The following is a 13,426-nucleotide window of genomic DNA, read 5'->3' on the forward strand; positions in this document are numbered from 1 at the left end:
TTGAAGTTGAAATTTAATTGATTTTTAATTTAGTCACTTCCTGCTCACATACTAGACAGGCAGTTAGCATGAGTTCTGAATACCAAACAGACAAGCAGATGATACTTTGAGTTAAACCACAAAGTTAGTTCTCGGTGTTATTTCTATCTTTTTCACTGATGTGGTTCATTGTACAACTAGACATAATTGTCAACAATGATTTTAATAAAGGACATAGCTTTATATTTCTCTAGACAAAATAAGTTTGCTTTGCCACAAATAAATATGCATGCATAACAGCTCAGTCATTTATTAATCTCTTCTCAAAGATGATTATCAAATTTCATGCATGCAGACTAAACATGTACATACAAACATGCATACTTTTACACATGCCTCCTCAGATGTGTTACCAGAGCTCTGATCAGGGAACTACTTACAGACAAACAAAAGCTCAATTCTTCACTAGTTTAAAGGGCAGAGATCATTATTGTTTGATTGGAGGAGAAATCATGCGGAAAGGATTGCTGTGCAAAAGAACGATACTTCGACCCCCATGTACAGCCACACTACACAAACTGCAGCAGATTTTAAATTATGGTTCGCCGGCACCTTCTCAAAAGCAGCTGTGACAATTACAAGCCTTGATGGCAACACACTCATCCTCGAGAAGAATGAGGGCAAATAGGTTGCACAACACTGCATGCAGTCTCCAATTGCGTTTGGAATTTAGCTGAAGTAGGAACCGTGGGGTGTGAGAGAAAATCCCAAATTGCACTAAGCAAAAAAGTTGGAGGAACTCAGCAGGTCAGGCAGCTTCTGTAGAGGAAAATGGACAGACGATGTTTCGTGTCCGAACCGTTTTTCCTATGTCTCCAACATTCATCATTGCTAAGTAAATGGTTCGATGGTAATTGTAAAAAGATATTCCATCCTAGATGAGGGCCTCACCAGGGTCTCCGCGATATCCCGTTCCCTCCGCAACTCCCTGGTCAACTCGTTGCTTCCCACCCAAACCATCCCCTCCCCAGGTACTTTCCACTGCAACCGTAAGACATGCAACACCTGTCCCTATACTTCCCCCCCTCGACTCCGTCCAAGGACCTAGAAAGTCTTTTCAGATGAGACACAGATTCACTTGCACCTCCTCCAACCTCATCTACAGTATCCGCTGTTCCAGGTATGGACTGTTATATATGGACTTGTATATCGGCAAGACCAAGCGCAGGCTCGACGATTGTTTGCTGAAAAACTCCACTCAGTCTGACTAAACCTACCTGATCGCCTGGTTGCTAAACAGTTTAATGCCCCCTCCCATTCCCACACTGACCTTTCTGTCCTAGGCCTCCTCCATTGTCAGGGTGATATCCAGTGCAAATTGGAGCAACAGCACCTCATATTTCGCTTTGGCAGCTTACACCCCAGAGGTACGAACATTGACCTTTGTCTTCAAGTAAACCTTATTTTTCCTCTCTCTCCATCCCTCCCCCTTCCCAGTTCTCCGACCTGGGAAGGTCGGAGAACTGTCTTACTGTCTCTGGCTACATTTTATCTGTTTGCTTTGTTGTTACCTTCTCCCAGCTAATAGTGATCTACTCTACATTTTCTTTGATATCCATTCCCTTTGTCCTACGTTCACACCTTACACTTCCTTATCCATGCATCTCCCTCTCCCCGGCATCAGTGTGAAGGGTCTCGACCTGAAACGTCACCTATTCCTTCGCTCCATAGATGCTGCCTCACCCGCTGAGTTTCTCCAGCATTTTTGTCTACCTTCGATTTTTCCAGCATCTGCAGCTCTTTCTTAAACAAATGCTGTGTAAAACAATCAGCTCTCTCGCGAGGGCCAGCAGCATAACCCGGTCAAATGAGCCTCCAGAAGGGACTTCCTCCGAGTAGACGGTGCGATGTCCGTAGCGAGTAGGAACGCCCACGACCAGGGTCTGCTGCACGGAGACCCGCCGCCAGGGACATTGTTACCGGAGACCCGCCACCAGGGGCGCTGTTGGCCAAGGACTCGCCGCCAGGGGGTGGTGCTGGTCAGGCACCCACCGCGTGAGGGCGCCGCGGCCAGAGACTCGCCGCCAGAGGCGCTGCTGCCCGGAAACCGGCTGCTAGAGGGCGATGTGGCCACAGACCCGCCGCCAGAGGGCGCTGCGGCAAGACAGCCGACGTCAAAGGCGCTGCTGCCGCAGAGCCGCTATTTTCCAACACAATGGCGGAAATCATCAGGCCAGAGGTGCTCAATTGCGTGCTCATTGTGCCTGACCGGACGGTGGCGGGATACAATTATTTTTCAAGAAGCTTGGCACAAGCAACTCCATATGCCGCTGTATAAAATGAAACGTGATGGAGTAACTAAGGCGTGTCGGGAACGTCTCCTATTCATGTCCCGCTGAGATGTTCCCGACACGCTGAGTTACTCCAACCACTTTGTGTCTTTTTTAATATTACAAAAATCGTTGTGATCACGCCGTTTAAGCTACCGCATCAATGCACGGTCTTCATCAAGTGAATTACAAAAGTAATATTAGGACAGCAGCTGCAGATGGGATAGGCTGCTGTGGATAGGAAAATCAGATCCACCTACATTCCATATCAGCTTCAAGCTTAATTGCGCTTGTTTGTTTGTATAATTGCTGCTTCTTTAAAAAAAAATACCCAGAGGGGAGAGGGATTCAGTAAGCTTCCAATTAGCACGCGAACCGTATTTTGTTTTAATGAAAAATTGCAATACCTATTTCCAATGAGCTTCCCTCTTGGCTGGGAGCGAGCCGTCCTGTGCACCTCGATTGCTCCTAATTCTATATTTTTACTGGCATGCTATGATTCTCACTCCCTCTCTTTCTCGGCTTTTATTATTGTTTTAAAAGTCAATATTCCCGCTAGCGAGGTCTTATTCAAGATCCAGAGATCTCATCCTACCAACCATTCAAACGTCACGTGGCATCGAGAGATGGCGTCCTCTCGGTGGAACGTGAAAAGACTAATGAAATGCACCTCTTGGGAACAGTTAACTCAGAAAGCACGTAGAATAAATGTTACCATACGAGGCAGAAGACAAGCTGATGGGCGAAATCTCAGAGAAGGGCAGCTTCCGACCCAGTGGTATGATTTGGATTTCTCTAACTATAAGTAACCCTTTCATCTCCCCCCCCCCCCCCCATCTCTCTCATCCTAGTCGTTGTACTAGTCGTCCTGTTGAGTTTCATTGTCTAACTCGTTTATACCTTGCCCACAGCCAACATTTGGCCGTTTCCTAGGTCATCGTTACTTTTTTTTCATTAATTTGTTCTATATCTCTCCTTTCCAATTCCCACGACTCTCAGTCTGAAGAACGGTCTTGACCGGAAACGTCTCCTATTCCTTTTCGTCAGAGATGGTGCCTGACCCGCTGAGTTACACCAGCTTTTTGTATCTATTCGATTTAACCAGTATCTGCATTTCCTTCCTACACAATTGTTTTTTTTCCGCACGAGTGTGAAAATTAATCAAGTGTTGTGAACATGAAAGACAAAATGCTGGAGCAACCCTGGAAACATAGATGGGTGACTTTTCGGGTCGGGACCCTTCTTCAGACCGGAGCAGCTGGAATTACAGAGGGAGAGCAGAGAGGGTCTCACGGAACTCCTGTCAGATTGGTGAGAACTCCTTCAAAGTAGACATACCTTGAGGAGATTTCGCAGTGGAGCAGTTAAAACGTAGAAACAAGCAACTGCATGTGCTAGTTTCCTTGGTAACCCGACATCTGCAGATCCTTGTTTTTAAGTTGTGTATACATCTACTCTAGCTTGCGCCTCTATTGTTCAACTGACCAACCGACTGAACAATTACCGCAGTGGTTTTCCTGTTTTAGTAATACTAGGTTAACTATTAAACCCAAGGTCAAGAACCCATGACCCTGATCCGTCACTCTTGGACGCACATCCCTACGGATTGGTGCGCAGCGCATTTTTGGCAGGGCGATCACTCGCGGCAGGCGAAAGAGTAACCACCACCAAGAATAAAACGAGTTTGCACGGTGAACTAACTAGAATCCCGGGAGAAATGCAGTCTTCAGAATTTACGCGCTGCAAATGCAGTAAATCTAACTGCGCATTTAGTTAAATAACACACAAAACAAATTGCTGGAGGAAGTCAGCGAGTCATACTTTCAAACGTCCGCCAGCTCTTCGACTCCAAGGATGTTGCTGGAACCGCTGGGTTCTTCCAGCAGTTTTATCTTTGCTCTGGATTCCGACATCTGCAGTCTCTTGGCTTTCTGGCTAAAGAACAGTAAACGCATTCCTTCAGCTCGTGACCACATCACGACAGTCTAGTGCGGCGCACTAAATTACATTGCGTGCGTTGCGTGTTTAAAACTCCAGTATTGAGGTTCTCCTGATCTGGCGAGGTTCTGTCCATATCAGGCCAGTCTAAACGAGGGCTGTGCCGCATGCATAACTTACTCAAAGACGGAATACTGCCGCCCAGGCAATACACGTCAGAATAGCCGGAAGCAGGAGGACGCCACAAAGAATTGGAGGCATTCAAATAACTTTTCAGAACATACGAGCTTCATTAACCTCGCCAGAAGGTAGCGGAATTCGGCGCTTGGGTTAAAATGGAAGTGTCTTGAATCTGGCACCCTAGACATGCCGTACCTTGCACCGGCGCCAGGGGGCCCTAGCGTTCTTTGTACAACATTCAACCTGCTCCAACACACAGATCATAAATTCGTGGGACGGGTCTAGAAAGCTAATATCTCACTGCGCACTTCATCAATGCCAGTCTCGAACAGAACCAATTTACTAAACATAAGTGACCTTTGGGACAAATAAATTACATTACAGCAATGGTAAAGTACCGCTGTCAATAAATAAAGACATTTTCTCAAGTGACGGAACGGCGAGTTTAATCTCACAACGTCAGAAGGATCGTTTCAACCCTTGAGGTCCCTTCCTGTTCCTTAGTATGGATGTAATAACCTAGTGATTATACCAACATCCTATCCAAGCCAAGGGGGTGGGGGTGGGGACCTTTCTTCTTGCCAGCTTTGTCCCACCTCAATCTCTCTTTTCCAGCTTTGTGCCCCCAACTCGGTCCCGACCCGAAACTGCGCCATTCCTTCCACAGATGCTGCCTGACTCGCTGAGTTCCTCCGGTATTTCGTGTTTTGCTCAAGATTCCAGCATCCACGTTTCCTTGTGTCTCCAATCATACAGGTAACCGCACTAATAATCACTTCCGTTCCTGACAACGTCACCAGTGGAACTGAAATTAGTTATTTTTCCTTATTGCATAAGTTAATAAATCCATCAATTATATTTTAAAGACATGTCATTAACCGCCTAAGTAGTGTAAACAGTGGCACTCCAAGTTGTTTTTGTTAATTCACAACATTACTTGTACTGTGGCTACTATTAATGAACTAGCAATGAACAGAGGTGGTTCTGTAGATCAAATGACAAGAAAACGAGCGTTAAAACTGCACATCGGCCAGCATTTCGGTTTACTAAAGGGCCCCGTGTCCTTCGAACTAATTTTCTTGACGTGTCGCTAGGACTTTGTGATCAAAATCACGATAAGAGGCATTTCACTCCCTGGTTACGTAATCTACGGCGACGAATTTACACGCTAATCTTTCGCAGTTAGAAACTAGTATCGGTACAAGTTGTCGGCTATTAATCTTATCCAACAGAGGTTCGCGCACACCCCACATACCAGCTTCCGCCTAGACTGAAAGGGCACGAAGAAGTTAATTTGCACAAGGGATACAATCGAAGTGATTTCAGTCGCTTTTCGCTAGCCCCTTGACGGACGATTGCTTCCGAAGGTTCGCTGTATACTGGACACTGTCCCGCCTCACATCCTAGCTTTATCAACGTAGCTCGCCTTTGTTATCAGTGCGCTCCAAGGGTCATTTTGATCCGGGATCTCTCGCATAGAAGTTACTTTCTTTCTATTTAATATTTTTTTTTACCGTGATGGCGACATCGTACATTGACGTGACATGGTATTATGGTATTCAAATGATAACGGAACATATGTACATTTCAAGGAAAACATTTATCAATTCAAACAGAAAATGCTGCAAATACTTATCAGGTGACGCAACATCTATGAAGAGAGGAACAGTGAACCTTTCGATTTGATGACGTTGCATTGATCATCTCTCTTGGTTTTCGATCTATGTTTTATTCTCCCAACTCTGCCCTTCCTCTGAACCCGTGTACGTTTCAATTCTAACATGTTTCCAAGTTCATGTAAAAATAATCACTTTGCAAAGATGCTACCGAATCTATTGAGTATTTAATGTAATTTATGTTTATGTTTCAAACGTCTAGCGTTGGAAGACTCGGATTAAGGGGTTCTATTAGTTAATTCGTCTGTCTTTTCCAAATGATCCTCAAAAATGAACTAGGTTTACCAGTATCATTAACCCCAGTCGTTTCAAACGCGACCCTGACCTGTGGAACCGAACATTTTTAAACCAATACACAGACAGACAAGGGTGTTAAGTATGACATTGGCCAGTCGCCGTGGCCTTCATTTTGTTCAACAGGCACTCAATTATGCATTAATCTGAGCTAAGGTCATAGCTACTATAGGGAGGTTTCACGGCAGTCGGGTCACGACCCATGATCCGTACTGTTGCTAGGCTACGCCAAATGGAGTACACGCGATGAACTGCAGGTAGGCACCTACCATTGTTTCCAGTGTAGCGGGCCCGTTAAAACCCGCCGAAATTGTCAATTTTTGCGCTGTAAATAATTATGGAAATCGGAATAAGCGTGAGAGACATTTAGCCAACTTCAGAATTCCAAAAGTGAGGAAAAATGACGGTAGATAGAAGCGAGAGCTGAAGGGACAACAACATTGGCCGTTTGCTCACTGCATTTTATCAACTAAGGCATTATTTGTGTTTTTTCTTGATTCCTTTGGCATCTAAAAAGTTTCACTAGCGATAAATCTGGCTGTAATTTTTTTTAATCGCACATGGTTCTCAAGTGGGTTTTTACATACAAAAAGAAAACGCTTCTGAAGCAAAATTTACAGCCAGATTTATCACTTCTGAAACTTTTTAGATACCAAAGGAATCAAGAAAAAACACAAATAATGCCTTACTGTTCATGAAATACAGTGAGAAAACGCGATAATTCCCAATATTTTCAATTCCGATATCTGCACGGCCAATGTTTGCCAAGCACTTTCGCTGCTGTTGTCCCTTCAGCTCTCGCTTCTTTTTAACTTCATTTCGCTTCGCTTTTGGAATTCTGAAGTTGGGTACATGTCTCTCCCACTTACCCCGACTTCCACATTTTTTTACAGCGCAAAATATCAAAATTTTGGCGGTTTTTAACAGGTAGGAAAGTACGCGTTTCTTGCATTAATAACATATACCGGAAGTTACGGCTGTTCTCCATTCCGTCAAGCCCTGCGTCAAGCCCTATGACCCAGTGACCTTACGTGCAACCCCATTATACGCGTGGCCTTGTTCGGTTAACTTCATCGCCACTCCTCCAAGTTCCAGACCGTTTTATCTACCCAACAAGGAAAAGGCTTCGATTCTCTCTTCCGGGTCTCTCTCTCTGGCTCGTTTTCGCCCACGCACCCGCTCTGCTGCCGCGTTTCCCCTCTGTCGGTTTATGTAGCTTCAGCATCTCCCAGGTGCCTTCTCCCCGCCCATTGACGCCGACGCACCGCTCCCTCTCGCTCCGCTTGACCCCCTCGACCGACTGCCCCGTTCTCTCGACCTCCACCACTCTCCCTGCTGACTGTCCACCAGACGCACTCACACCCGTTATTTTCTTTCCTCTCCGATCCATTACCGTCCAACTCTCCCATTCTCCGCTCTTCCCCTTCCTGTCCCTCTCCACTCCGCTCTTGCGCTCCCTATTCACCCCTCTCCCCTTCATTATCCCTCTGAACCACTCTCCCCCTCATTATCCCTCCTTGCCCCGCTCTCCCCATTATCCGCCCGCACTCCCCTCCCTATCCCGCCCCGCTCTGACCCTCCCTCCCCGCCCTACATCGCACAGCCCTACGTCTCTCCCACTCGCCCAAACCGTCCCATTCCCCTTCGTCCATCCTACGTTTGCCCGATCATCTCCTCCATTTCCCCGACCCTTGTCCCCTCCATCAGATAGTCTCTCGTTCTCTCACACTCACTGCTCTGTCTTATCCCTCTCTCCTCAATCCGCATCCCTGCATCCCCTCTCCGATTACATGTCCCACTCCCTCTCCGTTTATCCCTCAGTCCATTTCTTCTTTCCTTCCACATCCTCTATCCTTTCACCACCCTCACCTTTCACACTCAACCTCCTGTCATTGTCCCACTCTGCACCACTCTCCCCCGCCCCAATATCCCTTTTCTTCCACCCACTCTGTCGTCTCCACCTCCCGGATCAATCCCTCTCTTCCCAGCTGCTCCTACCCTTTCGCCATTTGTCCATCTAATGTAATCTCTCTCTGCCCGCCTCTCCCCCTCCCCCCACGATCTGCAGCTCTCTCTCTCTCTGTCTGTCTTTCCAAATCTCCATCTGCTCATTTTCCTACCCTCTCGGCCAGTCTCTCTCTCAAGCACCTATCCTTACTTCCCTGCGTTTTTTTCCTCACATCCCTCTGCCTAGGTCAATTTCCCTCCATCTTCTTCCCTCTCCCCCCATTCTCTCCCCCTCCGCCCGTTCTTTTCTCGCCATCCACTTCCCAAACTCTTTTTTACTCCCCCCTTCTTCTCTCCATCCCTTGCTCTCTTCCCCTCCCTTCACTCATCTGTTTCCCTCTTCCTCCCATCCTTTTCTCTCCCACCCTCCTCTCCTCACTCCACTCTTCCTTTCCTCCCCGTTTTCTCCACCTTTTCACCCCACACTTGTTTCTCCTCCATTCCCCTACCTCAAATTTTCCCTCATCCGTGGCTTCATTCTATGCTCAAACTTGTACACCTCAACACCTCCCCTTTCCATCTCTTCGTGTTACACCATTCACACCTTCACTTCAACCCACCGCCCATTCCTATTAACCCTTCCTTCTGACCCACACATCCAAGGCAAACAGCTTTCCCCTCCCGTCATAATTCCCTCTGCATCCTTCCCCACTCCCACTCCCCTCGAATTCTGCCTCATTCCCCTTTCTCTGCAAAATACCATGACTACCTCCTTCCCTCACAACTGGTTCCCTTTGACAACGTATTTTATACCCTCACCTTCACACGTATTCCCCAACCTCAATCCTTCACTGTTATCCTTGCAACCGCTCAAAAATCATGCAATTTCACCTCTTGCTTCATTTTCCAGTGACCAGGTCAACATTTCCTTCAATCTCCCACATTCCTTAATTTCATCAGTCCCTCTCTAGCCCCAGAGCCCACATCTTGCCCCACATCTGATCCTTCTCAGTCATCTAACCTATTGATCTTGATCCCTATGGAGTCCCAGAACCTCTCCCCTCATGATTCCCATTGCTCAGTTCCAATTCTCCCTCCCCTCGATTCTTCTATCCCCATTACCCCTTCAACCCATCTCCCTCTCAGTGTCACCCAGAACCACCCCAACTCCCACTGAACCTTTGTAACTCGACTCACCTACCTTCCATCAAACCCTTGCCCTCAATCATAAATCCCATTTGCTACTTGATCCTCAAGTTCATGAGCCTCTTTGATGCCCTACCTTCGACCCCCTTTCCTCTAGAACTCGCTATACTACATACCACAAATGTCTCCTCCACCAACTTCCTCAAAAACCCGCAACACTCGATCACCATTGACCCACCTTCACTCCCTCCCCTTATGTTCCTGCTCAACCTTCACCCATCTATTCCTCCCCCCCCCCAGACCCATCGATTGTACACCCCTGCTCCCTAAAATCCCTCCCAACCCCTCTTCTGCCTTCATCTCCATCAATCCTCCACCGCCCAACTCCCAAGGAAACTCCTTCTCCTCTTGGCACACAACCACTCCACCCATCCCTCAACACCTCCCACCCTCGGACATTCTACCCTCGATTCCTCGGCCTACCTCATTCCGCTACCCCACCACACTCCTAAATTGCCAACCCTCCCCTGCAACTCTTACAAACCCCGTAACGTTCCCTGCACAATACTACCACCCATCCCCATTCCTTTACCCACCTCCCCCTCTCGAAACACAGCCCCTGCCATCTCTGACCCTACTGACACCATCTCCTTCTATCCCCAAACACCCCCTGCTCGACACCTGTCCCCATATCGTCCATGCCCAATTCCTTTAATCCCCTCACCCTCACGGATTGTCTCTTCTCACATAATCTTCATTCTCAAATAAAGACTCATCACAGCTACTTATCTACTCCATGCACCTACTCCACAATCATCCTTCATCTCGCACCTCACACTGAAGCCTCCCCCAAGCCTTCTTCATACCATCCCGCACAACCCTCCTCTCACTTGTGCCCCTTGCCCCTCAGCTTTCCCACCCTATATCTCAATTGCTCGCCACCAGCCTCCAATCACATCTTCAACCAAATCCCATTCACGCCTATTTATTTACCCCATACGCCCACACCCTTCCCATTAAAGCTTCCTCCCCACTCAAACGCTTTACCTCTGCCTTCTGTCCTTTTCCTCAGTCCTACTATCCTATTTCAGCCTCTGCCAGAATCAATTCCCCGACCAACCCACCACCCCTCGAAACACCCTTCCCCATTTATACATCCGAACCAACTATATTCACTGCCCCTCCCACTTCCTGGTCTTACTGCTGCCCACCCATTTCCACCGTGCCTCTCCTTCTGACTCACTCACAACACCTACCCTGCCACTCCCCTCTCCGTACCAGTCTTCCTGCTTCTCCCTTTTCTGTCACTCACTCTTTCCTCCTGCCGCTCTCTCCCACTCCTCCCATCCACTGCCACTTTTTCTCACACTTCCTTCCCTCCATCCAATCACTCCTAGACATCCCCTCCCACTAATTCTCTCCCTCCGCTTATCCCTTCTTATCCTCCAACCCACTCCTTTCCCCTGTCCAACTCCTCCAGACCCCTTGCCCTCCCAGCCTCCTCCTGCCTAACCCCTCTCCTTCCCCTCCCAACACAATCGTTCACTCTGCCACTCCCTTCCCCTTCACGGACCCATAAACTCATTCCATTTCTCCTCCTCCCCTCTACCCTTTACCTCCCCTGTCACATCCCCACCCTTTCTCACTCCCTCCTCCCCTCGATTACCTTTCCCCCCACTACTCCCAACCTGTCCCTTCACACGTCTGCCTCTCCAGGTCTTCCTCCAACCCGTTCCAACACCTCACACATTCTTCCCCACTCCGCCTCCAATTCTCCTCCTCCTCCCCACCACAACTTCTGCTTCTCTCTCATCTTTTGCCTCCCTGCCATCACTTCATCCTGCACCCTGCCAGTCCTCCTAATCCTCATCCTCCTTCTCATCCCTTCCCCACTCCCGCTTGCCACTCTACCTCCTTAATAACAGTTCCCTCACCCCTCCCCGCCTTCCTCTCCCCCAATGCTCCCCCTGCCCTTCCACACCTCCCTCCTTTCCCTCTCACCACCCCTCCCCCCCACTCCTCCTCTTCCTCTCTGCCACTCCACCTCACTGATCAGCATTCCAATAACCTTCCTCCTGTCCCTACTGCTGCTCTTCATATCATGTCTTCTCCCTATTTCTCTTCTCTCCCTTACTTTTCTTCCCTCATCCTCCAATCTCATCCATCCCTATCTTTTCTGCCTTAGTCTCTCTTCCCCTCATCCCTCACAACTTGGCCTTTTACCCCTTTGTTCCTCTTGTCCTCCACCCTTCTGTTCCATCCTCCCCACTCCTACCCCTCACCCTTCCTGCTGGCACTCCTCTTCTCCTCACCTTTTATCTCCTTCCCTCTGTTATCACCACTCCTCTGCGCTGATAGTCCTAATATCCCTTCCTCCTCACATCTCCCATGCCACACCTTCACTTTTACAACATTCCTCTACCTCACTCTCTCCTCCTTCCCAATACTCCTCCTCTCCCCCTCCTGGTTATTCCACCTCCATCACTCCTTCTCATCCCCCCCCCCTCTTTTCCCACATTGCCTTCCTATGACTTCACCTTCTCCCCACTCCCACCCCCTGCCATTGCTCCTCTCCTCCTTCCCCTCTCCACTACACATCATCATCTCCTCCCCCCACTACTCTTATCATCCCCGTCACTCATCCTCACACCTTGTCATCCATCCTCCTCTCCTTACCATCACCCTCCTCCCCCCCGCTACTCCCCCTCCTCCCAACTCCCTGTTACTCCTGCCCCCTCCCTTGCCCCTCCCTCTCCCGTCACCCCCCCCCTCAATATCCGACACTTCATTCCTCCTTCCTCCCCCCCTCCTTCAACTTTTCATACCTTCGGCTGTGTCACTCACCCGTCACCCCTCCCTCTCCTAGACACTTCTGCTCCTCTCCCATTTCCTTCACACTCTCTCCTTCCCGCCAACCACCTCCGCTTCTCTCCCTCCGCCTCCTCCTGTCATCATCGCTTTCCTCCCCCTGTCTGCAGCGCCCCCGCCGGACTCCCGGCGCCATACAACCCGTCTCCAACCGGCGGCCTCGGGGACACATTTCAAACGGCGACAGCCCGGCCCGGCCCGACCGCGGCCCCGATCCCGCGGGCGCCTGCGACTGCGCGGCTCTGGCTTGACCCAGGCAGCGCGGCCTACAGGTTCACCACTGGCGACCCGGGCGAAAGGCCCGACCGGACAGCGGGCGAGGCCACCGCGAGCCGGGTGCCGACCTGAGGGTGGGCTGTGAAGGAGGGAAAGCGATTACCTGAGCCCGAGGGCCGGGCAGCGCCCCTCGGTTCGGCCCCGCTCGGCGCAGCGCTGTCCCGCCGACGTTCCCCGCCGCCGGCCTGATACGTTGGTCACGCCCACCTGTCAATCAGCACGGCGCGCGGAGCCGACTGCCGGGCAACCGTGGCCGGTACATCAGGCGCGAGAGCACAGGCCTGCAGCGGAATGCACGGCGGCTGCAATGCAATGCAACGCAACGCCGAATGCAAACACAGGACACGGAGCACTCTGTTTGCTCCGCCTACCCCCTCTGCCTGGTGACTGTTAGTGGTTTCCATTACTGCTCCGTCCACAGTCTCCGCTGTCGGTTTTCAATTCTCCGTCAGCGATTCCAAACACACTGCCCCCCCCGTGCACTATGCACCTCTACCTCCCCTTTTTTTAGGTGCACAATCTTTACTGAACGATTCCTATCTACCCCACGTCACGAATCCTTCATTCCTCTGGCTTAAATCTCGTTTTTTTAATTAAGTTAATGCTCAATTGTCACCCATTCTTCCTAATTAAAGGCTAAACGAAATTCTTGTGGGGCTGCAATTTAACGGGGCGAAGTCCAATTGAGAGATGAATACAATCTAGAAGTAAATTACGTGACTACCTTCAGGTGGGGGCAATTCTGACGACTAAAGCATACCCTGATAACTTGGAGATAGACACAACAAGCTG

General features: G+C 49.4%; 1 protein-coding gene across 1 annotated transcript in view; it reads right to left on the reverse strand.

Moving 5' to 3' along the window:
- LOC129708986 (uncharacterized) overlaps positions 1 to 13,426 on the reverse strand; it is a 33,663-nt gene that overhangs the window by 18,406 nt on the left and 1,831 nt on the right. Inside the window, exon 2 of the mRNA XM_055655114.1 lies at positions 12,738 to 12,841. Coding sequence (XP_055511089.1) covers positions 12,738 to 12,841 — 104 coding nt within the window. The remainder of the gene's footprint in view (positions 1 to 12,737; positions 12,842 to 13,426) is intronic.

The sequence above is a fragment of the Leucoraja erinacea genome, chromosome 24 (genome assembly GCF_028641065.1).
Source record: "Leucoraja erinacea ecotype New England chromosome 24, Leri_hhj_1, whole genome shotgun sequence".
NCBI lineage: Eukaryota > Metazoa > Chordata > Chondrichthyes > Rajiformes > Rajidae > Leucoraja > Leucoraja erinaceus.